The sequence below is a fragment of the Xylocopa sonorina genome, chromosome 10 (genome assembly GCF_050948175.1).
Source record: "Xylocopa sonorina isolate GNS202 chromosome 10, iyXylSono1_principal, whole genome shotgun sequence".
In the NCBI taxonomy this organism is placed as follows: Eukaryota; Metazoa; Arthropoda; class Insecta; order Hymenoptera; family Apidae; genus Xylocopa; species Xylocopa sonorina.
Window position 1 is genome coordinate 9,010,598 of NC_135202.1, and position 26,343 is coordinate 9,036,940.

At 45.5% G+C, this 26,343-nt stretch overlaps 1 protein-coding gene across 5 annotated transcripts in view; it reads left to right on the plus strand.

The window, feature by feature from the left end:
• Positions 1 to 26,343, plus strand: part of Mitofilin (inner membrane mitochondrial protein mitofilin) — a 31,576-nt gene that overhangs the window by 1,110 nt on the left and 4,123 nt on the right. For 4 of the 5 annotated variants that reach the window (XM_076903234.1, XM_076903236.1, XM_076903233.1 and 1 more), the window contains exons 3-13: positions 134 to 202; positions 368 to 583; positions 680 to 723; positions 1,002 to 1,109; positions 1,213 to 1,423; positions 1,484 to 1,895; positions 1,962 to 2,096; positions 8,413 to 8,641; positions 19,151 to 19,309; positions 22,472 to 22,575; positions 23,398 to 23,585. In XM_076903234.1, coding sequence (XP_076759349.1) covers positions 134 to 202; positions 368 to 583; positions 680 to 723; positions 1,002 to 1,109; positions 1,213 to 1,423; positions 1,484 to 1,895; positions 1,962 to 2,096; positions 8,413 to 8,641; positions 19,151 to 19,309; positions 22,472 to 22,575; positions 23,398 to 23,585 — 1,875 coding nt within the window. The remainder of the gene's footprint in view (positions 1 to 133; positions 203 to 367; positions 584 to 679; positions 724 to 1,001; positions 1,110 to 1,212; positions 1,424 to 1,483; positions 1,896 to 1,961; positions 2,097 to 8,412; positions 8,642 to 19,150; positions 19,310 to 22,471; positions 22,576 to 23,397; positions 23,586 to 26,343) is intronic. The other variant, XM_076903237.1, reaches the window with a different exon arrangement.

Sequence of the window (26,343 nt, forward strand, 5' to 3'; positions counted from 1 at the left end):
GTTGGAATCGATGATACAACTAAAAATAAACTTGCGTATATTCGTCTGTGCAATTTTGAGCACAATTTTGTGAATATCGTACCAATCAGTGAAAGTAAGGATATTTTTGTGCGAACGCAGTTGTATGTTCTAGGTATTTCAAGGATGTCAAACTTATGTCCAGAATATCTGGACATAGGTATTCAACAGATTCATCGAGGAGGTATTCATAATTTATAAACCTTAGTGCGTTGTCTTTACGCGTTACATAACGGAATTGCATGCATGACTTAATTCGTTATACCTTAACTTTGTGTTTCAATATATATCGCGATAAGAGATAGAGGTATAAATATTTTAATGTTCTGTACGATGTTTATTATTAAAGTGAAAAAAGTGGTAAAGGATCAAGAACACTGTTAACGTTAACTGCTGTGGCAATAGGAGCAACGGGTGTATTATTTTATGCGAAACATGATCCTGCGTTCCGTGCGAATCTGGAAGGCTGGGTACCCGGCACGGACAAGACGATTCAGATCATCTTTCAGGAGGAATCATCTTATTTTGATTTCATACGTACATTCTTTGAAACACTAAAACAGACGTAAGTTTTGCCTGTAGTTAGTAGTGTATTAATTTTTATTTAAATGGTAGTATCAATTATTTTTTTTCTCTAATTTATGGATTCTTGGTGTTTCAGGTTAATAAATGCCATTTTTGGAGGAGAATCAGAGAAAGAATCAGGTCAGAAAAGATTAGATTGTACAAATCTTGAAGATTATATACGTGAGCTCCATTATCAATCCCTAAATCCCTTTCCTTCCTCTTTTCTTGTTTAGTTAGCTCAAAAGCTCTATTATTGCAAATATCTTGCTCTAATAATAAATAAAGAAATGATACATCATAGTACATTGCTATACATCTAATATGATTAAAAAGTATCGTAATACATGAAAATGCTTTTCATGTAGAATAGTATTTATTTTGCTTACTAACATTTGATAAAAACGTGTGTACTGTAGCACCAAAACCAGCTTTTGTACCACTGGTTGATAAGAAGGAACCGCCTATTAACGAACCCTATACTGAAATAAGATTAAGCAAAGAAAAGGGAGAAGAAATTGAAGTTGGTAGGTCTTTCATTTCTCAAACGCAATGAAATAACGACGTTGAAACAAAAATTATTTTTTTTCGTTACTATAGTAAATGAACGTACATAATATTTTATTTTAGTGGCCGAGAAACCTCAGCCACCCGCTAAGGATGTACCTGTGGAGTTAATGCCAGAGAGTCTTGTCGAACTTGAAACCTCTTGCGGTGATACTGCATCTAAGGCTATTGCAGCTTATCAAAAAGCAACGTGCGCCATTCAAGATTACAATCAAGATGTGATAAAAGTCGTCGAGAGTGTTAACGCCACCGTTGGTAGTACCGTCTGGAACAGGTATATTTTATAACTTCAGTTTTGCATATTCTATTTCTAATAAATTATTTTCAATCTCAGATTGAAAGATGCAACGGAAAAGAGGAACGTGGCCGTGGAGGAGGCTGAAGAATACGCCAATCAAGCGCTGGAATCGCTCAAAAAAATGTATAATTTAATCGACGATCCTAAATTCGAAGCACCGTCACACATGAAAACTGCCGCGCGTAGAAACATCAAGAAAATCTTAGACGACGTGGATGAGGCGAAGAAGAAATACGAGTTGGAGATACAGAGTGGCAATATGGCTGAACGTTATTGGAAGCAGGTTAAAACAGCCCGCGAAAATCTCAACGAAGAGCTTCGAATACTATTCCCAGATATTAACATTTACGAGAAGAGGTTGGACATTGACGAGGACTCCTTCGATTTATTCTTCCTGCATATGTACAATAAAGTGCAGAACCTGCAGAGGGAATTAGAGAAACAAAGGGTAAATATATTTTATCTATCCGATATCAAATTCATTAAATTCAAATATGCATGTATTGTGTTACAGACAATCAACGAGAACAGACTGAAGTCAGCTCTGAGATCCATGGGCGATGCGACGACGCAGGAAGAATTGAACGAACTGGTGTGCATGAAGTTGGAAAAGGAAAAGCTGCTCCTGCGCGAGGAGTTCGAATTGAAGGTACGAGTCTTTAACTTTATATCGTCGATATCTTCCGTTTAGAAGTTATTTTTACGTTTGAATTTTCGCATATATTTTCAAATCGCAAACTGCTAAATAAAACTCAAGTTGTATAAAGAGAAGCGGACTTTGAAAAGTAGTAAAGTAAAGTGCTACAATAGTCCCGGTAACCCAGTTGGAACGACCGGAAAAGTCAGTTGAAATACGATGAATATATTACACACAAAATAACCGTGCATTATCTTTTACGTGCCAGAGTGATATATACACAGACCGTTTCCACGTACCCGCAGTATCTGCGGTCGCGTTAATTCGTTTAATATCCGAATGAAATAAAGCGAAACTTTGGCGCGTGCGAAAGAGATTCAAAGCCGCGGTCGCGCTAGCGCCGCGCGTCGATAACTCACAGCGTAATGCCGCGGAAGTTCGGATTTATGCTCGCACGCGTTCGAAAATTATGCGGCGAACTTTCATTCACGGTGTTATTTACGAACCACGGCGAAAAATAATAAGGTCGTCCGCAATAACTGCGGTGTGTCACGGGCTAACGCGTACGCTCGTTGCACGTCGCGCTGTGATACGTTTTCAGGGGGGGAAGGGGGGTTCCGAATTAATACGCGAGGGGCCATCCAATCGATAGCTGTCTCATAAAGGCAAACATCGAGCCGCGCGCGATGGTACACACGGTTTTCATGGTACACGAAGAGAGAATTTGGCATTGGAAGAGCTCGTGGCGCATACCACGTTGCATGCACACTTTATTTTATATGTGCGCGTTTGCGTCTGCACGTGGGGTGTGGCGTGGCACCCACTGCTCTGCGAATGTATATGAGAACGGTGTATCCGTCCGTTTGGCGTAGGACGAGGGGCGGTGAGACGACTCCGCCACCCTTCGGGCTTTTTATCTATTTCCATTTGGAACGCGGCCAATATTTCGGTAGAGGCTGGCAATATTATCTCTTTAGACTAGCCTTGCGGTATATCCGGTGTGCACGCTTCTAGTCACACCGAGAGATATACCCCCTCAGAGGAATCACTATGACTTACTGTCGTCACAGTTGTCTACGAAGTTGGTCCTTTGCCCTCGATTCCGTTTGCGGGGCTGCGACTCGGGGATGTCGCTGGATCGTGGCGCGAATTTGGGACGAGAGCCCGCCTATTGACGTACATTCTGTATATACAGTTGCTTGTTTGCTTGTTTTGGTAGGAGACAGAGATTATTATCTTCAACTTATGTGCGGCTGCGTAGGATTTTTCGTACTTGTAATTAACTACACTCTTAAGACACTGGATGGACAGCAAATATAATCAGACGTATCATATTCTTCGAATTACATGAACCTTGATGTTAAATGAAACTCCAAAAAGCTTCGAACGGAACGAGCAGCAGATGAAAAATTATCAAACGATCTGCGAAGCGATCCCGCTGAAGCGTTTTACATCTAAACGACGATTTATCTCGGGAACCGATGCAAAAGTCGTAAAAACCGCAGGCGACTCGTAAAAAAGGAGGGTAGAAATGGTGGATTCGAACAATCGAGAGGAACTCGTGATTCGCGATCGAGCGGAGCAGCTTCAAGAGTTATTCATCGCAACCGATTTGCAATATCGACGAATCGCTTTTTCCGCGTGCGACTTCGGAATCCCAGCGAAATTTTGTCCACACATGCGATCTGGAACCACGGCGCTTCCCGTTTCCCCGCGTCGCGCGAAGAAATTTCGGTGACCGTAAAAAGAATATGTGAGCTTTGGTTCGTAGTACGTCATGAATAATTTCAAACTCGACTTAATCGAGGAAAAGGCGAATGGTGTGACCGGAAGAGAGAATTTTTTACCATACGTTGCCACAAAGAGGTGCTGTACTCAACGTTACGTAGCCTACCGAATTGTTACTTAACATTCTCGCATAAGGCATTCCTTGTGTCCGTTTGAAAAAAATGTCGCATCAGTATCCCACATCTCTTCTTAAACGGTTTCTCATGCAGGCAAACGTAAATTTTTAATCATCACCTAATGGCATTTCAACGCAACAACTCTATTTTATCAATTTCCCGCGAGAATTGCTTATGGTACCTAGTAACGTGGTATCAACACTTCCACTCCATCTGCTTCGTGTACAGGGTGTACTCAAAGATTTCTACATAAACTTTACTCGTACGAAAAGTTTATCCAGTGGTTAAAAAGGACGTTACATCTGTAAGGTTATGGTAATGTCCTTGGCGTCCATTAAATCGTACTATCCCCTGGCTAATAACTGTGTAGAGAGTTATGTCGGATATCCGTGGGACACCCCGTAAAGAAGGCGAGGGAGCATGTTTCGCAACTTCCTTCGAGGGATCTTTAACAACCCCAAGGTGACGGGGCCTCGTATATCCGGTTTTTACGACGGAAGCATCGGACTTCCGTAAAAATACCGACGAGACAAGCGTCGCGCGAGAGCATTAGCGTGTTTCCCCTTAACCACCCCTTGTTCGCGGGGCAGATGTAATCGCACGACGTTTTCGATCTTTTCCCCTTCGCCACGTTCTCGAACGGATATCGATTGGTCCTCTCTGCTCCTATTACTGGGCCGTCTGGACTTTATGGCCGGAGCGTGGAATAATTTAGGGCCGACCACGGTCTCCGAGAGGGTAGAAAAATTTCACGCTAACGGGATTTCAATTCGAATCGTTTGCCTTTTTTCCCCCCGTCGCAGGCTGATTTATCTCGAAGATGAGACTTGGATACTCGGATCGACGAATTAAGGTCGGGCGTTTGCGATTAACACGATTCACATCGAACCGGAACGTTTTGGTATCACTTTTTTTTCTACGCGTTCGCTAATTAAAAAAGAGAATTTCTCTCGGAATAGGCGATTAAATTTTAAGTAAATCGCATTGTCCAGTTGCGAGGTTCAATGAAGATATTGTAACGCGTTGCTGGGAGAGATCAAAGTATCCGAGAGTTGATACAAGTTTTATACTTTTTTAATTAAACCGTCACAACGTTCGACCGATCTTGGAGATTAGTTTAAAAAGGTAACTCGGTGTATCTAATTACGGAAGAATAGCTCGACTCCCTTTTACACTCACTTCATTCTTCCTTAATCCAATGAAAGTTCCACTTCCGTAAAACTCCACGTGCCATAGAATTTAATAAAAAACGTAATCTTATCCGAGGAACTTCCAACTGTCCTCTCCAACGAACTCCTTACACTCTGAAACGTTTCAGTTAAGGTCAGCCGTACAGAAATTTAGAAAACGAAAGACGGAGCCAAATGCTCCCCCCGATACTTCTAATCGTTCGAGACTTTTAATTGGAGCTTGAAATTTGTCGAATCGACGCGACGCGAAGGGATAACGAAGCGGGATTTAAATTGCTCGCCGTCTCTTTACGGACGCGAAGATCGAGTCGAAACGGAGGAGGGCGATTTCGTAGAAACAGGCAGCCTGTTCGCAGCCGTGCGAACAGAGTGCCTCGAGTTCTATCCTCGTAAACTTGCCAGAAAACGACGAATTCGCGAGTCATTAATAGTCCCGAGCGTTCCTTGGGGGCCGTGCCGACGAAATTGCTATTCGATACGCGCGCTGGACGTTGATTTGCTCGCGCGGAGATCGATCGGCTCGAACATAGCCGATGAAACGTCCAAACGCCATGAGAAACGACCGTACAACGGTCGCTTGACATTTTTATGGCGGGGTATTATGTCCGACGTGCTTTTTTTCCTTATCAAACTGGACGGGAACACGATTTATGCGCAGGTGTTTCGTTAATCTTACGGGTTTATCACTGCGAACCTGTTCCAGTAATTTTATTCTGTACGAATACGCATTGTTCGTTCTTTTGCGATAGAAGTATTTTAGGCTATAAAATGAAGGGGAGTCGTAGGGAATTGTAAAAATTTTTAGTGGAATCCCTGTTGGAAATCGTTGAGTATCGATCGTCCGACCATACGTGGGCTTATACTACTTAAATTCTGTTTCTTCTAGTTTCGTTCACCTGTTGTAAATTTGCGAAATATTTTTGTGATTCCCTATCGAATTCTTTGTCTTACCACATTTGTCTGACACACTTTTAACCGTAAACTGTGTGTAATAATTTAAACGTTAAGTAATTTCCACATACTTTGCTATCGTGGCGCGTGTCTCGTTTCTCAGTTTTCTTTTAACACACTTCAGCTCTCCCTTAATTCCAACGAAATAACAAGGTGCACAATCCGCGACATTTTCTCGCGATACGTAGGCCAGAGTTCCCGAACTTTGACTTTTAAGTCAGTTTTGGTGCCCCCAAAACTTTTCCACCTCTTTGTCAATAGATCTCAACGAAAATTCCCTCGGATATAGAATATCGGGGGTGTCAAAAACCCTCTTCGCTGTTCGAGACTTTTTTTACCGCCCTTCTCGTCGGTTTAGAAGTTCACGTGGAATCGGGGATCGTTGAATATTAAAATATCGAGTCGATGGGGGTGCTGCGCTCGACTAGCGGCTATCGACACCAGGCCAGGGGTTTCAGTCGAACTGAAACTATCACGGCCGGATATCTTTTCAAGCGCCGATAGGAAATGGACGTATCGATCGTCCAGCGTCGATTCCACGGCCGTTTGTGTTATTAAAACCGACCCTTCCAGTCGATTTCGCTAAGGAACTCTTGGGACGTACCGTTCACCCCTCGAAGCACCATATCTGTCGATTTTCTCATCTCTCCGTCGTCAAAAGCTTGGAAAACTCGAGAAATACGATACTTCGATCGATGTGGCATAGCCAATATATATTCTTTTCATTACAAAACCAAGAATTATTGCGATTTTATTGAACACTCGCACCTTTTATTTCCCAGATTGAGGTAACGCCAACAATTCAGTATTTCATGCGAAACACCAAATCGAAAGCCACTAACAAATACTCCAGTTTCTCTCACGCTTTTTTTTTATCACACGATCAAACGATACCGCCGTGCGAATCGAAGCATCTCTATGCCAGTGGTATCGAGCTCCTCTCCGGCGTAATCGAGGAACTCGAGCAGACCGTGGGTTCCATTTTGGCGTGCAGTTATCGCGGCAGATGGTCCGCCAAGCGGACCGTCAGGCTGGTTCCGATTTTTCAAAACGGATTAGAGGAACGACGCTCTGGATTAGCATCGCTCGCCCCGCGGATTGTTTCATCGCGTCGATGAAACTGGCCTTTGTTCGGCTTCGATGTGTATACTTTTATTCCCTTTTTTTTCCACGTTCCATTTCCCTGCGGCTCGCGTGCACGGTCACTGGTCCGTTTAATTTAATTTCCGCGGCGTGGGAAACATTGCTGGGGGAGCCAAGAATCATATTTTTCGTTTTGTCCCCCCGTCATCCCTTCTTTTTCCACGCTTTTCACACTTTTTTCGACGTTTCGTATCAACCAGAAACGCGCTCCAATTAAAGAAACGACGAATCTGATAGAAAACGTCTTCATCCACTGTCACTACTACTTACTAGAGCTAATAGCCCAGAACTATTGCTCACCTTTGCACATGATACATTTCTAAGTATCCTGGGTAAACAAGGTTCTTGTGTCGACGAGAAATCGTTTGATATCGACTCGATGGTCAACGTTGCGTGGCTAAGGGTGGTTTCGCTTCAGCACACAGAAGCATTCTTATTCCTTGGAGTTCTGTCACTTGAACAAGTATTCCTCGATACTGGGATTTTCCATGTAGGTAAAAGTTGTTCAATTGAGACTCTTTCTGAATGAAAAATTTCTCCATTCTTTTCGACTATCTTCGAGGTATTTAATTTAGTGCAAGAAACTAATAATTACCTCGCGAGGACCAGTTTAATTTCGCAACATGGCTACCGCGGGGTTCCCGTTGGCAGGGCGAGACGAGTCGTCTGACGCGGTGGAAAATGTTTCATATCCCGCGACTGAGCTTAATAATTCCGATCCCGTTGAAAGCCAGTCCTCGTCGCCCTTATATCTTACGTCTTGTAGACTCGACTCGCGGAAATAAGGCTTCGCTACGTTCAATCTTCAACGCGGAACAACACGAAACAAAGGGGCGCAGCACGTGAAAGAATACACACACGTATGTTCACGTTTACACGTGCACACATGTGTCCCTCCCCTTTTTTTTTCCTTGCACGACGAACTGGGTTGTTTTGTGTTTGTTTACGCCCCCGCTGTCGAAAAGCGTGTGTCTTGAAATATAAGGGGTAGTTTCGTCGACTGTCACGCTTTGTCTCGCATCTTCGCCACGTTCCCGAATTCGCTCGATCTCCGCGACCGTTCTCGAACAGAAATATCCGCTGTACGTCGCTCGACGAGGAGTTAATCTAACGTACGTTCCTTTTTCTTTTCCGTCGCAGCTGCTGGAGGAGCAGAAAAAGTCCAACGACAAGATACGAGAGCAGCTGAAGCTGCAGCAGCAGGTGCACGCCGACTACCTTGAGGAGGTGATCGCGTTGAAGGAACAGGAAGCGCAGAGGCTGTTGGATCGTGCGCTCAGCGAGCAACGCGAGGACCAGTCTCTGCAAAATAAATCACAACTGGCTCCCATCGTTGGAAGGTTACGCGGTCTCGAAGCCGCGCTGAACGGTGAGTTTTTCGTCCCGCCTGCTTTTTGCCCTGGTTTCGTCTCGAGATCTGCCTGCAACGTTATCTTGATATATAATACACATCTCGCATAAATATCGCGCAGGAAGCATGAAAGGAGCGGCGTGAATAGTTAAGTTAGCAACGAGAACGGTAACTCTTTCCGCTCGTCCGTTATTTTCGCGCGCGTATCTGCACGCGCGAATCGTAGCGTCTCTTCGAAGCAAAGTGTCCACGCAAAAACGCCTTTGTCCCGAAAACCGGCGGAAGCCACGCGCTAGGTCTAATGGCCGCCTTTGTCGCGTTCTCCATTATTTCGCCGCTTAATTACACGGGCGAGAAGACGCGCCTTAAGTATCCAGCAGTCGTAGCCACCCCGCGGGACGTCTGATCACGCGCTGATCGTTCCTCCTTCGCTTTGTGTCGTCGCGTGGAACAGCCGGAAGTTGGAGATCGGATTAAGCCGGGTTCATAGAGATGCCCTCGCCGGGCATTCCATCCCTGGACAGTCGTAGTGCTGCTCTCGCATTAAGAGGACACTCCAAGGGTCCGCTACGATCGAGTTTCACTTGGAAATTCAGCGCAAAGTTTCATACGTTTCAGGCTGGAGAATCGCTTTGGGAATGGATTCGTCGTTTTGACATATTTTTCTGCTGTTATTATCTTCGAGGATGATAGGTCGAAATGGTAAGACGTTCTATCATCTCCAATACGGTGTCGAGCCTACGATACTGGAATATTAATGCGAAGGCTCTCCTTAGTTCAGTCACGTACCAGCCACGGCTGTATTTCCCTGTTTCTTTCCACCCTACGGAAGTTACAATGCCAATAAGTAGAACAGATTTCAGAGGAACTGCTTGCCCGGTTAATTTAACTTCGTTTAATGTTTGTCTACTTCGCTCGTGAAGAATCTTCTCCTCTGTCTTCTTCTGTTGTCCACTAGAGAAAGAGGTCGATTCATTACTCTTTAGAAACGCTTTGCTCCTTTACTCTGTCGAACGATTCGCGTGAAGTATCGGCTGGCAGATATTACTTCGATGTCCAGGTATCAGCGGAAGATAAATAAGTATTATACGAATTAGGATGATCAGAAAATACTTGTTAATATTTTATATTCGAGGCTAATTGATTTGTCGAACGAGACGTAAAAGAGAGTCTGTTTATCATTTATTTCTGTGGCGATTCTCGCGATTAGAAAGAAAGAAACGATAGAATGGTAAGGAATCGGCTTTGTACGCTCGCGCGACAACGTGTTTTCCCTACTAGCGCGAAACACCGACACGCTCGATCCTCCTGGCTGATCCTTTCCCTCGTTTTACCGGGAACAGAAGGCTCGATCCGGATTAACCCCAGTCAGGCTTAATACACTTCCTGGGTGGTGTTATCGCGCGCTACACGTCCTCGAAGATTAATGTTCGATTAACGAATAGCGAGCAGAAGCGATCGCGGGATACACTCGACTCGAAGTGCCTTAGACGTTCGTTTCTGAACGTGCTTTAAGCGATCTCGAAGGTGTCTGGTTTCGAAGCACAGAATTTCAAGGAGTTTGCCATTTTTACCTGTTATTTCTTCTCGATTTTGAAATGCGATCTCTTCTTTTTTCTTTCGCGAGGAGAAACGTGAATACCAAACATCGAGTTTTATTCTCTGCGAGGCGAGAAAACAGAAGCAGAATCCACGCGAATGGAATTCTGTCAGAGCGTCCAATTTCTTTTATCTTTGCACTGTCGAACGAATATTAATCGTGCACGCATGCTTACGTTTGTGTGTACGCAGAGCGTTATAGAGGGATAGAGTATAAAACAGAGTCGACTGAAAAGAGAATGGTTCTCCAGAGTGGTAACGCGATGTAAGCATATATATATTGGTATTTCGCAAGGAATCTAAGCGTGTATATTTCACGCGAGATGGTTAGGAAGTGGTATCAGGTTCTTGTATGATGTTCCTATAAAAATTGGCTCGCTTTTTGCGAACAGTGGCTCGAGAAGGTAGTGGTGGCCCCTTTGGGAAAATCCCACGGGCGCTTACCGAGCTTTCGCTGATACTTGTTACGAATGAGCGTTGCTATTTCATGGCAAATTGCTTTTGGAACGGATACGCGGCGATCCGGCAGGAAAATATGTATCTACCCGTAAGAAACGAGAATGCCCGCCAGGAAATTTTACAGGAAACCGTGTTTCCTTTCAAAAAGTGTACAAAGAGCTTGTTGGGAAATGTCGCGGTGGCTTAAAGGACCGAGTTACGGTAAAATAGGAAGTTTGCCAAATTACAGTCTCCCCTGCAACACTTTTACGACCGTGTGTGGGCTCGTACGTACGTTTCCGATGAAACGTTCAACGGTAAATTAAAAGACACACGCACGCGTCCTGACGAGAAATTTTTCAATGCGAAACTTCGACGATACCAAGTCAAACGTTTCATTAAAACCGCTTACACTCCTTCGATCAATCAAACAGCACTCGTTTAACCCAATGACGTATCAGAAATAATCTTAAAATTACGCCTCGCAAGTTTCACCCTCGTCGAATACTTTCGCGTAACGAAAACTACCCCCCAGCCATTGGAAAGAAACTTTTCTCCCCATCGTGAAAGGTGAAACGAATAACTCACCGCGGTTCGACATCGTCCCATCCCCGAATTGCTCGTCCCGTGTACAATAGCTACGATATCCACGCTTGAGGGGTGGCGGGAAAAAAGGGAAAAAAGAGAAAAAAAGGAATAAAAAATGACGGAACCCCTGTCTCCTCTTGAAACGAGCGAACGAAGTTTCCAAATGAGCCGCTGTACCGCGGCCGTTGCACGACAAAAACAACGGCAATAAATCCGCGGTTGCCTGTATAATGGCGGTGTTCCCCGGCTAGTTTCGCCGCGGAGTGAGCGCTTGATAGTTCCCTGGACAGTTCGCGGGGGTGATAAAGAGACGGAGACAGGAACCGGGAAGAGGATGGCTGCGGCTGTAGTCGCGGTTTTACAAGCTCAGCGACCAGCTAACGTATGCAGCATGTGCCGCAATTATAACTTGCAACGTTTCGTCCCCCACGGGAGGGACGTTATTAAGGGTTGCTGGTTGCGCTCGCGGCGTTTAAAAGTCGTTCAGGATCGGTCGAACGTTTTTCGTCGGCTCGTTCAATTGTTTCGAGGCCAATAGTTCCTTTCAGGACCCGTTTAGACTTGCTTTTTGTCGGTAAAGAGTAATCTGTGCGATCGTTAGGTTAACTTGGCCAATTTGACTCGATTGTGAATATTATTCTTTTTTTTTATAATGCTACGGGGACGTTTTCTTTCTCTCGTAAGCCTCGATTTCAATTTTCTCAGCGACCACGCGGCGCTGACTTTGCAGTCCGAGCGTAAGAACGTGAAAATGCACGGGCTGTACACGCTTAACGGCTCTCCGCGCCGTATTTCCGCGGGATTTACGATTCTGGCCAACAGCGAGATCCTCCTTCGCCCTTATCTCCTTCCTTGCTTACCCCTTTCTTCGCGCTGGCTGACGCTGGACGCGGCCATCGAGCTTAAAGAGGATCGACGGAGCCGTGACACGGAAACGACGCGGTCGTCGTGAAAAAAGAAAGCTTACCCTTAAATACTGCAGCAATATTATCGAAAAAATGTGATAGAAAATATCATTTATCTCGATTAAGAAATTTAAGTAAGCATATAGCTTGGTTGGATTGTGAAAATTGTGAGAAAGTCAGAGCTGGAATTAGGACATGTGAATAGTGCGATAACCAGTCCCGGGGGCTGATTCTTTGCCCTCGAGTTGTTGTTGCAGCACGTACCCTTATCGTCCCGGCGAATGTAAATGGCTGCGTGAGGAGGGCAACGAGGGTTCTTCTGAATTTTGCATACGCGTACGCTCCGCACAGACTGTGGCAGCATGCAGCTGCGGCATGCAGATGTGCAATGCGGTCTACGTTGTATATTTCCTCGAACGTGGCACCACTGTTTCCTAGTTTTCCTTTGTAATTTAACCTTCCAACCCCCGTTGGACGCATCGCTCGTTAACCCCCCGCGATAGATCGCTACTTGCGCCCTATCATCGACTCAAACGTTTCATTCTCACCCTTTCGATTTTACATTGAAGAGTCTCGCTACTTTTAATCCGTCGTGGGCGTTCGCGAGTGTGAAAATAATTCGAAAGACGACGGTGGTGTTCGAAGTTCGTTTAATCGACGATGGAAAGGAGAACGAGGACCTTTGAACTCGTCGAAGTCATTTTCGTTCGACCTCGCCTTCGTGGAGGACCGAAAACACTACGTTTCGATCTTCGTCCCGCTGGAACGATTCGATTTCGAGGCTGATGCTCGACGATAGCCCGGAAACGGATGATTTAAGGGTCGCGTACGGAAGGCTCGCTAAAGATTAATCGTGGCAGCGGCAACCTATAAGAGTCTCGCTCTTCTTTGTTCCGTGGAGAAGATAATCTGTCACTGCGGAATGGACAATTCATTGGACGCGAAGATGAATCACCTGAGATTACTTTTTGAACGAATGGGAAAAAAGAACGATTAATTTCGAGGGTTTGCGTAATTATCCAGAATGATATAATACGCGAGGGACAGAAAATTAAACTTCTCCTCTCAATTCAGTGGATAACAATTTAAATGCAAATTTAAACAATTCACACTCGTCCCAAAATGATCATAAAACTCTAGAATAGACGATAATTGATTCAGCTGGATCTCTCCAAGTCTACTCCCATCATCGATAAATCAAACAACTATCATCACCAATCGCGATCAACAGCACGACGATCGATCGATTTGATCGATTCACGACGTTCCATCATCAAACTCCACAACCATCGAACGGCGCCCAGTAATCAGAAGTCTTTTATCAGCCCAGCAAGCCAACGATATCCTTCCATCCCTTTTCTATCCACCATCAGCCGTGGAAAACGCGGTCGAAGGGCCACGAGGAATCACGGGCGGAATTTTCACAGCCGCTTGGATAAATCGTCGCCAGGGAGGATAATGGCCCGTCCGGCTGGGAACGATGGAAAATCAAAAAGCACGCGAGGGCGGCCGAGGCGGCGAAATTGATTGGCCGATATCGACGAGGAGATTGTCGTTCTGGCTTTTTGACGACCCTCTCCGCGAGCTGGAGTGACGTTTATTGCTTGCAAAAATGTTTTCGCCACGCGTGCCACCCCCATTCAGCCCCGCCGCTTTTTTCCGCTGTGTGCGCCACGCGGAAGATTGACGATCGACGATTGTCGTTGGCCTTCGCGCGTCGTTTCGACGCTACATCCGGCCCGGAATTTCCCGTGTGTTGCGCCCAGTATTTAGCCTTGCTATTTCCGATTAATTATTCAACGAGTCAGCCTATTCAACGGCCATTAAAATACACGAATTTTGCATTAAAGGAATCGTCGTCCGTTCGATACGCGTCGTACGTTACGGGTTAGCGTGTTTTCATTTTTATTTAATTAACGCGCGCTTGTAAAGCTCCCAATTTATCGGGCAAATTTCGCGAGCACCCAGCAAATGTTAAACGCGATTACATATTGGTGTTGTACACACGTGTCGTTGCCAGGGCCGGAGGCTTCGCGCAGTTAAACACAGATTATGTATACATTAATGTACGTACACTAATTAATTGCATTCATTATATTCGCCTGGCGAAGCTACCGTGCGCTGACACTTCGAGCGATCTAAATTGAACGCGAAAGGAACCAACCCCTGCTACTGGTAGCAGAAATATCGAAGACGCGACGGGACAATTTCGAGGAGTATCTCCTCGCGGATGATCGAGAATATATTATTTGGAGGCAACGAAAATTTCACTGTAATGTATTCACGTGACGTTTCATTCGCGTAGATTCATCTGTCGGATGTAATAAATACACGAGAGATTAAAAAGCTGCAGCGTTCGTACAGATAAATCTGTACGAAGACCATTTCACATCGTTCCCCAATTCGAAACCGTCGAACGATTAAAAAAGCGGCGATATTTTACAAATTAGTCATTATTGCTACTGAAAATATTGCCTCACGTCGATGGCGCGTTATAAATAAATTTGTACGAATCTGTTTTATATCACATCGATACGAAAATATCGGTGACAAATATTGGGATTGAATCCAGCGATAGAATCGAAGTTGTTTGAGGAAAAGAGACGCGAGAACGTCCGTCATTAAATTATCATCATGGAACGTGGAAACGTTTGACCGACGGTGTGTCTTTCGAGCGGAATTGCGTCAGAGTTTCGAACCACCCCCGTTTCCCCAATGGGGATGGAATCGTGACAGCGATATTCCTTGCTTTTTCCCAGCCACGGATGGCGATTAATTACGCGAGTAATTAAGCGCCCCGTGTCCAGAAATTACGAGCGTTACTCGGTTGGTCAATTAGCGAGGGTACGCTGACACCTGGGAAAACCGCAGCGAAGTTTTTTCGAAACCCCGCTGAAAAAGAGTCGCATCGCGCTGGACGTAACATCAGTTCGCGTTATCAACGTTTTTTGCTCCGTACGTTACGACACGACCGTAGCTTTTTACGCGAGCTGACGCTAATTGTGACGGGTGGACTGCGGATGTTTACGCAGAGATTGGTGTATTCATAAATACCATCGAAAGAAATGGTATCCGCATGCGAATTGGTTCAACAGTGCGCGAATGCATTAAAGAAACAACAGAACAGTGAAACGGTGGGAACAGTTGAGAGAAACGCGAAGAAGAGGGAAGGGTGGTGCGAAGGGTGGCTAATAGGGTGGAAAGCCTATTCGACTATCGAAATTTTTGAGGCTCTCGAAGCGTGAAACGTCACACGGACAGGCCACAGCTCGTCGAGCTTGATCCCTCGTCGATTTAACCTCGGTTTTGCGCGTGCCACCCTCATAAACAACCACCGCCATCCCTAGCAGCGACAGCGGGTTTTATTGTTTAAGCGTCACTTTGACGGATGCGTCGATGCTCGATGAAATTTTGAAGAGAAACGTTTAATCGTTGACTGGAGAACGATTCAGAAGACTCGATACTTGGTCGATCGCTATCGCTGGTTATCGTTGTCTGACGTTGATTCACGGGGAACAGACTCGTACGAGCACATCCCCTTTTCGTCGCGACTTGGCATCCTCTGACGTCGATGCATCCGTATACGGAATAAAAATCCGGTGAAAGCGGTCGAACGTCAGCACGAATTGGTTTCACGGTGATTTCCCTGAGACAGTAATCCTTGGAAACGCGGCATCCAGCTCTTCACCCCTTGCACGCTACCCCGTTCCGGCTTGCGCGGCGCTTTCATCGAATAAGCAAACTCAGGCTTATGAAAACGCCCGATCCAGGAATACTGGAGGGTCCTCTCGCGAACCGTCGCGTTTATTCTTATTTACGTGTTCCACTCCGCGATACTGGACGATTACGAGTGCCGAGAAAATGAAGGCGCCTCGAGAGAAAGGGGTTCAAGGGTTTGCGTTCGAAGGTAAAAGGAGAACCAACGCTCGATTCGTTTGTGGCTGAGTTTTTTTTTAAATATCTTTCAAATAGAAATGTTTTTCACAAAATTCTTTGTGGTAGTTCGATCTGAAAGGGTTAACAATCGCGATGGAAATGGATCTTCTATTTACGTCACGAGGCGCAGGCGAACTTTCAGCCTCGCGATCCGATCGAATTCGATTCGAAAGGGCTCTGGTCCAAGTTGCATCCGCATAATTACGTAATCCCGTCCGTTGGAGGTTTTGGAACTGGCCGAGGTTTTCGTCTGGCTGTTCCGCATGGTTGGCTCGCACCCGTCCAGGCGGACGTAACGTTTCCCTCCACCCACGGGTGGAAAGTCCGAAGAAAACAGATTCGAAAGTCGTTCGCGAGCCTTCCCACCCTTGCAGCCGGTGGTTCTTGTTTAGAAACTAGCCAGCTTTTTGTATAATCGGATTACGACCGAGTTCCGACGATCGATCGCGTCGTTCGCACTTCCACGCGACTTGTTTGTCGGCTGGCCGAAGTTCCTGGTCGAATTTCTGATTTATCCCCGCGAATTTAGAGCGCGACGTTTCGTCCCGCTGAATCAAGCATGTTTGCGACGTGGTTTGCCGTATATTTTATACAGCTCAGCTCGTTCGATCCTTTAAATCGGAAAACTGTTGCGACTAGAAATGGAGGAAAATATTTGCATCGAACAAGCGAACAGTAGAGAACTCGGTTAAGCGCTAATAGATAACTGACAACTATCATAAAAGAAAATAGAACACACGCGGATCGTGTTTTCCGATAGCCACCGGCTACGATGGGTAAACCTGAAACGAGCCACGATAGAGGGTGGAACGGGGAACGCAACGAACGAGAGAGATTTCATTCTGTGTCACTTTTCGAAAACAATTTGGACGTGCGACCATTCGTACGGGGGGGTGGAAACGGAGCGACGCGTAGCGATCTGTGAAATTCGCCCGTCTAATTTAATTTACCCCTCGCAGTTTTTCGATCATCCGTGAACACCCCAGGGATAGGTTGTCGCGTCGCGAAACGCACCCCCGACGTCGATCCTCTGCGGCGAACATTACAAAAACCTCTGAATAATCACCCTAGTTCCTGTCACGGTATCGATTGGAATCTCGTGTAACAATGGTCGACGGATAATTAAGCGATTTCATGGTAAATATTGCCCATGATCCGTTATCATGGGATTTGATGAAACCAGCCACTTTATTATATAGTCAGAGGAAAACTTTGTACATAATAATCTTCCATTATTACAAATTTAATTACAAACTACAACGAAGATGATCAATTTCCTACCCTCGACTCCTTGTCTTTACTCAACTTTTAAAAACTCTGTGGAACATCAAAAGACTGTCTCCATCCTCATCAACCAGCGATAAAATCCACCACGGTCCTTGTGCGTAATCGAAGTTCAATTAGACGCCCCGCAAACACTCTCTCTTGTCCCATCCTCGTTGCAATCCGCAATTGACGAACTGCAAATCGACCAACCCCCTCGCGGCGAGGGTGTCCCGCCGGTCAAGCGCTGTCGTTAACGTCGACCGCGAGAAAAACGAGATCCATCTGGATCAAGTGCTCTCGCCCTGGTGATTTATTATACGCGTCAATCCGGATAACTTGCTCGAAGTAACCCCGTTCCGCGGCACCTTTTCGAAGGCCGTACCGCGCGGTATTCGGACGATCGAATCCCAAGGGTGGCTGGGCCACTCGATCGATCCTTACGACGCTCGACCGAGATTTTCCTTTGAGAAATTCCGGACGTCTCAGCGGTGGTTTTGAAATTTTTATTTTCTACGCTTTTTATTTCTTCTAGCTTCCGTGTTACTTTGGCATCGATTGCTCGCTGCACCGTATATTTCACGCGAAAAAGAAAAAAACTGTACACTCGTTCACGAAAGCGGGAGGCACTTAGCATTTCGAAGGGAAATAATATTTTCACGGTCGTCACCGGGAACACGCGTACGTAAGTGCTTTCCATAAAGGGGTACTACAAAGTGGGCGGACTATAACCGTAAACATTGGATAGTACGCTCGTTCAGGAGTATTGTAAAATTAATTCCCTTCGAAATACCACGATAGAACGAGGATAAGTACAGTCGCGTAACTCTCTATGAGGACCCAAAGAAATTACATTTCTCGTGTGTTTTGTTCGAAAAATTTCCTTCAGCTCGCTCGTGACACACGCCACTTGCCATGATACGATTTTCAGATAGTCTCGTTTAAAAATTTCGCTACGTAAAACCGCGACGTCCACCCGTGTCTTTCTTGTCACGGTCGCGGCACGTTCGGAAGACATTTTACACTTCAGAAGGTATTACACGGTTGAAAGGCCTGTCGACTAAAAAGCCTCTGGTCTGACTAAAAGGCACATCGAATCAGTCGCTTTCTAGCTGAAATTTCCGTTTCTCGCCCGGCCACTTCAAACGGTGTATCCTTGCACGTTCCCTTTCAGTCATGGCCCTGTCCGTAAACCCTTTCGACGTCCCTTCACATATTTGCGCGGCTGGATGTCCCTCGATGAAACCGCGGACACGCGCTACTTCCTGGCTCCATTATTTAGCGGGGAAACCAGGCGATCCTCTGGACTTTTAACGCCAGAGGAAGACGCAGAGATAAGAAGAGCTCTGGGATGCTCGAGTGCTCTTCAGACGAGAATCTGTCTTTTCGACTACCTTCGACTGTTTCTTTGTCTCGAACGAGAAAAGTTTTAGGAAAAGTCGAAATTTGACAAAGAGTCTGCGAAAATTCATCGCTAATTTTAGTTCTTTCCTCTACCACGAAGTGTACATTGCAGTTGGGCGAGATTAAATTAATGTGTCAGTTTTATTTTGAATATCCTGGCGTTTGTGCGTATCTGGAATCTAAATCACTCCGTGTCTGCGTTATCTGGAACGGTTGTATCATTTTTCTTCGAAACGAAGGCTGGTTTAACTGAACTAAAGATCTTGCACGCGACGTATAATTATTAGCTTCCCTCTCGTGGTTGCGATATCGCGAAAGTTAGATACCCGAGTTGCCATGTTTACCGTTGGCTCGTTAATTTTGCTCATCGCTTTTCTCTTTTTATCGGTTTTAGAACGCAAGGAAGAGGAGGAAAAAGCGTCGAGCGCTCAGATTCTTTGGTCAGCCTGTCTGGCTTTGGCACGAGCTGTTAAGTCCGCGCCAGCAGGTGCTCGGGTGGAGGACATCATCAGGCCTCTGGAACCGGAAATCAAGGCCGTCACCAAAGCGGCACGTGAGTAATTCATTTTGTATCTTAATATTTGCTGCGAAATTACCTTCGTTTCTATCACGTTCGTGAAATTAGGATGATCGAAGAATAAGATACTGAATATCCAAGAGGGAAAAATATAAAATTTTTTCTTCGCACGATTTTATATTGTTTGAAATATTTTTTTACGGTTTATCTCTCTGCAAACTCATGCGCAGAGGTTGTAATTACACGTGATCGACGGTATCGTTATTATTCACGCGACATATATTTTATACGCGAGCGTGGAAGCTAATTCACGAACCCCCTCTCCTAGATTGCTATTAGTCGATACGTGCGTATATATATTAATATTGTTAGACTTCACGAGCTGCTGTTATCGAGTTCGCGCCCTTAATCTCGTTTCAACCCTCGTTACAACCGAACGTCAGTCTTCGTATCGATTAAAAGAGAATTCTGCCCAATTTGAATGCTACAGCGTGGAATTGTTACTGGAGTGCTTGAAATAAATACATCACCCTTGCGTATCACAAGTTAATTATAAAATAATGGTGTAAAATCTTTGTAAATCAGCTGTTTTTTCATCTGCGTAATATCAAACACACGAATCTGGAGAACTGTTTCCACGAGTCCAACAAAACGGCGATAACGCGAGCCTCGCGCGACTCTTTTCACCCCCTGGCGGAGGAAAGTGCCTCGCAAGGAACAACCCCGCAAACAGGTCACGCGAATCAGTATTCCTGGTCGCGCGACCATTGTATTTCCCTGTGTTTTATCGCTGTACGCGGGCGGCAAAGGTGTACACAGCGTTGCTGAAAAATCGTGTAGCGATCGTTTTAATTTCGCGACCAGGGGGTAGCACGGGAGGCTTGGTAAGCGAGAAGATTTACGACTTAACCGATGGCGAACGCGTATGAACGCTTTGCTAGCCGTTTCGTGCCGCGTGTTCGCGTGTTGCCCGCATTAATTATGCAAGGACCGCCCAGCAGCTGCTTAATCGTGATAACCATTCGATAGACTGTTTATCGCATCGTCCGTTTTGGTTACCACGGTTTTTTATTTTTTTTTTCGTTTAATTTTTGGTCTTTCGATAACGCTAACTAATATTTTATTTGCGCGTGGAGCTCGCGTCGATGGTTGAAGTGGATGAAGACGAAATTGTTTGTAATTCTTGATCGAATCTTAGTGGAGTAGTCTGTAACAGATCGAACAATTCTGAAATCGTCGAGCAGTCTGTAAATTCGTTGGGATAGATCGCGACCCCTCGTATTATCAGATATTCAAACGCAGCTCACTCGCCAGCAGTGATTTATATAACCATTAAGCGTACACGCGAAATAATAACGCGTTAAAATCACCGTAAAATCGTTTCAGAATCTCTGATCGCGTTATTTTCCGCCGTTTGGCGTCGACGATTATTATCCACCGGCTTTAACCCGCCATTGCCCAAATTAAGTTCGATCGATTGGCTAATTTTCTCTACGTTTCCACGGAGACTTAAATGACTTAAATCCTCCTTTGTTTTCCGTTTAAATTATCCTGATGGCGATTCGACGCGTTAACAGGGTAGAAAATCGAAATTTGGGGCGACAGAATCGATCTCCAGCTTCGAGGCTCTCTTCTTCTTTTATTCTTTCAAATTTGGGGCGACAGAATCGATCTTCAGCTTCGAAGCTCCCTACTTCTTTTCTTCTCCGTTCTTTTTTCTTAATTTCCGTCGCGCTTCTTTTTATAACGAGCCTTATCTGTACACGGTTCAGAAGATTTACGGTCATTTTTTATCTACCTTCCGGTAGACGCCAGCGTCGAAACAAAACGGGGAAAATCCAACTGCGCTACGTGTTCCCGATACTCAATGAATATTCGTACGGTTGGCAATGTCGCGAGAGCTCATTAACCGAATTAAATGGCTGACTGGGTTTCGGAAAAACCTCGATCGACTAAATCGAGTCACGTTTCGAAGCGTCGCCCATGAAAATTGCTGCAGCTTGTAAAATTGGCTTGAAATTATTAAAAAAAAAAGAGAATAGAGTTTTTGTTAACGATATTTTCGTCACAAATTCTATTCTCTCTCTCTCTCTCTCTCTCTCTCTCTTAGAATTAGAAATTTGACGCTTCGTTCATCGAAAATCTGAACAAAATATTTCACGTCCCGATTGCAACAATTTTCTTTTACATTTCACAGTGGCAGATATATTTAAACCACTCACTTCTGTTTTATGTATTTCCCTTTTTATTTTTTTTTTCCTCTCGACCACTTTGCGTATTTATATACGTACGCGTATTTTCGTCATAACATCGGGTAACGAATGGTAGGTGCGACAGAAGTTCACCGCAGCTCGAATATTGCGGGCGCACGTATCGCGGTCGGGCGAATAAATTTTAGGCACAGGCCTCGGAAAAGTGAGGCTCAAAGTTTCCCCCTCCGGTCATTTATCACCGTTTCGAGCGGAGCATTTCGCAAAATTGCAAAGTAATGTATTCCTGGCGAAGTAACGGCATCTGGTGTAATGCAATTTGTTAAAGAGGATAGGAGGGGGTGTGAGGGGGATGCTGGGCGTCAACGTTGCTCGATGTTAATCAATTCTCGGCCGGAAATTTTGCTTGGCGGAATAACGACGATAATTTCGCACTCTTTCAACGGTTTACACCCCTTCCACCCCCTGTTCGTCGATCGTGAAAATAAACTGGCTCAATTTCCCCGCGAATTTCCACGATTCTGCGGGACTTTTAACCGAGGCGAGAATCAGAGGGGCGCGCCTGAAATTGAATTAGAAAATATGGGCCCGTTCATTCGATTAGTTGTGATACGACTTGTTGGAAAACAATAGTGGTCCCTACGAGAACCTTTGTTCTACACTGGTTCTACAATTCTTGGCTCCAGCGAGACACAAATTAGAACGCGAATAAATGGAATTCGAACGACCGAAATGTAAAACAAAATTTGCTACTTTGAAATTCAGATGTGGCTATCTGAATATTTGAATACGAGATCGACATTTTTTTTTTTTTTCGATGAGATACGCTCGCGTCAAGCAATTCGAAATGTCAATCTGCGCGTTCGTCTAATGAAAAAGCACTCGCTGCATTTTCTCATCGAACGACGTAAAAAAAAAAAGAAGATAAAGAAATATCAATAATATCGAAAATTTTCTAATATGTCTCCTGCGCCTGTTTTGTTTCTAGCGAAAGAGGATCCTCTGGTGGTGGCAGCGATTCGTGGCATTCCGGAAGAGGCCGCGAAGAGGGGCGTATTCCCGGAAAACGTCCTCCGCGCGAGGTTCCTCAAGGTAATTTTATTCTTTTGAGAACATTAAAACTCGAGTAAGAATTTTATACGAAGGTATCTTCGTTTTGAAATTTCACCCCTCTAATTTCTACTCGATTCGGCTGTAAGGTCGAATCCATGGTCGAACGATAACGAGGGACGTATCAGTCGACGTGTGGTCGTCCTTGCGTGCGTACGTACGTGCATGCGTCTCTTATCCGTTGTCCAGAGATAACACGTTTATCTGGAAGATGTTGCAAATTATTATACGTTGTAGCTTTTTACCGTCGTTCTCCAGGATCGAGGAATTTTTCATTACTGTTTTCTTCGAATTTTACCGCCTCGAAAATTATTATTAAACGCGGCAGCAGTTACCAAAGAATTTTTATGGCCACTGCGCATCCTTAACAAAGTTTTCATCACCCCTTTCTTCAAGCTTCGCCCCATATTTTCTAAGCGTTCGAAAATTATTATCCAACGTCGTGCAAGCGTGGAATACCTTCGTTGTTTCTCGTTATTCTTTCTTTTTTCTTTCATGTTTTATACCTTTCTTGGTACTCCTATTTTTACTCTTGAATTCGTACTCGTCCACTAGTACATTTACATACTTACGTGTTTGCGTACGTAGCCGTGCTATGAATTTTATTCCTCGCCACAACGTACAAGAAACACTGAATATCGATAGCTTGATACTGTTTTGTTAGCTAAAATGCGGTTTCCAGCGGTTAGAGACGAAACATCCCTCCCTCGAATTCCCTCAGTCTACGTATAACTGAATAACATCGACTCGTCGATCCTTGAAAAATATTATCGATACATGTGTCGAATGTTCCTCTGGTTTCAGGTCGAAGAAGTGGCTCGACGATTGGCCATGGTGCCCGAGGAGGGTGCAGCGTTGCCCATCTACTGGCTTAGTTACCTCCAGAGCTATTTAATAATCAACAACGCTAATCCCATCTCTCAGAGCGAGATCGAGGACAACCCCATCGACGTGAGCACCCTCAACACGTACGACATTCTCCATCGAGCTAGGTAAGATATGGTATTCTCCATTATTATATCCTTTCAAAATCTATAATTTTACTACTAATTATTTTTACATTATATTTCAAAAAATATCCCATTAGACGCGAGTTAATTCCACGCCATATTAATTACACTGGGCACGGAATCGCTCGAAACAATCGCAAGCCTTCGAACTCGCACTCGATCATCGTAGAAACAGGCTACAACGTTCTCCACTAGCAATTACCACGCCTAATGCAGAAACGTAACCGTGCGCCTCGCGAGTACGTTCGAGTCTGATTGGCAAAAGCGGGTCGCGGCTGCTAATTAGCGAGCGCGACGGTGGCGAGGGTCTCCAGGAGGAACAACCAGCCTGGGACCCAAACAAGGAAATTAATTTTCCGGCCCGCGTTCGACTTGACGCCGATTCGTTTATCGACACCGCTGTCGTTGTCGCCGTGGTTGTTACCCGTGGCCTGTTGCGGGATTCGATGGCGGTATTGTCGTCGGTCCATTGTTCGTTGACACGTTCGAGGCTTTGTCGCACCCATTGCTACCCTCTGACCAAACGCGGAACGCGGCGATCGATGTTTGAACGGCGTTAATCGCCATTCTTCGTCCTTCACCTTCTCACCGCCCGCGTATCTCGCGACACAGAATCCTTGCCCCATCCGTGGAACGGGGTGAAGTTGGATGAAAAAAATACAAGTACATCCGGGCCAACTGAAACACGCTCGATCCACCGTGGCGCAGCGAATTTACCTGGCGTGTATTGCGCCTGGGGGTGGGGCAGAGAAGAGAAGAAAAAATTGCACGGCATGCATAAAGAAGTGGACGGATAAAACGCGGCCGCAAAATATGCATATCATAGATACGCGGACTCGTTCCTGCTGTACGGTGAAAAAGGAAGTGCGTGAATTCGCGTCGGAGACCTACTTCACCGGCTCCACTTCACTAAATCCCTGTGGGTGCAAGGGTGGAGAAGAGGTCGGGGCGAAAAATATACGCGGGCAAATACGCGAGTCCCGCGCTTGTAGATCGTTCGAGGATACATACTCGCGGAGTTTCTACGCGGTGAAAATGCAGGCTGGTAACGACGCGTCCCTCTGAGCGCGCGCGTGCAATCGTGTGGCGGTGATTAAGCGTTTAATAGCCGACCAGGGAGAACGAGTCGAATTTTGGAAGTCTGCGAGGACGTATCGTAACGCGGGAATTCGGTTTCCCATTTTATTCGACCGCGAAGGGTAGAAATCGTGCTCGAAACGTCTAAATCACAGGCATCGAGCGAAACTCACCGGCAAACTCCTGGCCACATCCGTCATTTAACCAATTAAATCGCCCTCTCGTCGTGCTCTCCACCGGAAGCAGCATTTTTCGAGCCGCCATCCAGACTGACCTCGTAAATAACCCTCTCGACGGTCCAAGAACCGGAAACGGTGGGCAATACTTTTGTACGAGACGAAAACACCTGCCCTAATATCCGTCAAGCGCAGCCCCGACAGCGGCCGCAATCGTTTGTTCAATCCTTTCCGCGAGGGCGACCGGTTTCCGGCCGTTTCTGCCCCTCGTTTCCGGCGCAAAAACCCGTGTCGCTCGTAAAACTGGCTGAGAACGACGTCCCGTTTCTTGGGAAGCCAACGAGCTACCTACAGGAGGTCCAGCCTTTTGTTTCGCGTTTGATCACCGCGAAATTGGCTGGTTTATTATGCAGTTGCTTCGATTAGATCCGTTCGAGGGAGGGATTTCCGTTTCGTTGCAATCTTGCGTTTCACGTGCTACCTTTTTTCTTTTATGCGTTACGAGTCTTGTTTGCTTTTAATTCGAATGACTTTGTTGCCTGCGTCGAAGCACGAATGAAATTGGTTGGTAGAATCACGCGGGAATCGAGAGAATTGCTCTCAGGTTAGAAAGTGGTCGCGCAAGTAGTGTGGCTCCGCGCTTGGTCAGCCAGACCACACCGCGCCGACTATATTATTTATCTCTACTACTTGGGAAGTCTCTTAAGGTTACGCGCGCAGCTGTTTCCTTTGATTTAACGCGATTTTTTTCGCGTGGATCTTTGGATTCTTTTACAATTGAGTAAGCTAAGGTGTTTTTGTTTCCAATTTTACATACTTTCTTTTTAAAGTGTAATTATTCCTCGTTGAGACCAGTTGATGGTTCAAATATTTCCCTCTGAATCGCAGAACTTAGGACGGTCGCAGACTTAAAGTTCCAACAAAATTCTGTTAAGATTTCCAGGCGAAAGATCCCGTCGAAATTAAAATTAGCAAAGTTCGAATGGAATCGAACTGCTTCTGCAGCGAAGTCGAGCGAAAATCAATTAGACACGCCGTTCGACTCTTCTCACTTTCGATTCTCACGATTAAAGGTTCGATCAACCGATACGACTAAACCATCCAACTCCTTTCCAAGGTTACTCCAATTCTTGCGCAACCAGCCTAATAACAAGCGAGAGGAAACATAATTTCGAGTTCCTCGCTAAAAGCGATGCTCTGGAGCTTACGTGAAATCGTATCTTCTGATCGCGTTCTCCAAGAGAACAGAAGCGTTCATCAAATATTAAATGTTAATATCGAAGGTGGTCCTCCGACAGTCACGTCTGCTGCACTCTCTCTCTCTCTCTCTCCAAGACGCGGCGCAGACCGCGTCGTGTTTCCGGTTTAAAAAATTCACGTCCCTTCTCCCTGTACGCTGCGCCATACGTTCAGCTGCAGCGTGGCGTGCACCAGCGTTCGTGACCAACCTGTTTCGCGCGTGTCCAGACGGTCGATCACGTAAGTCG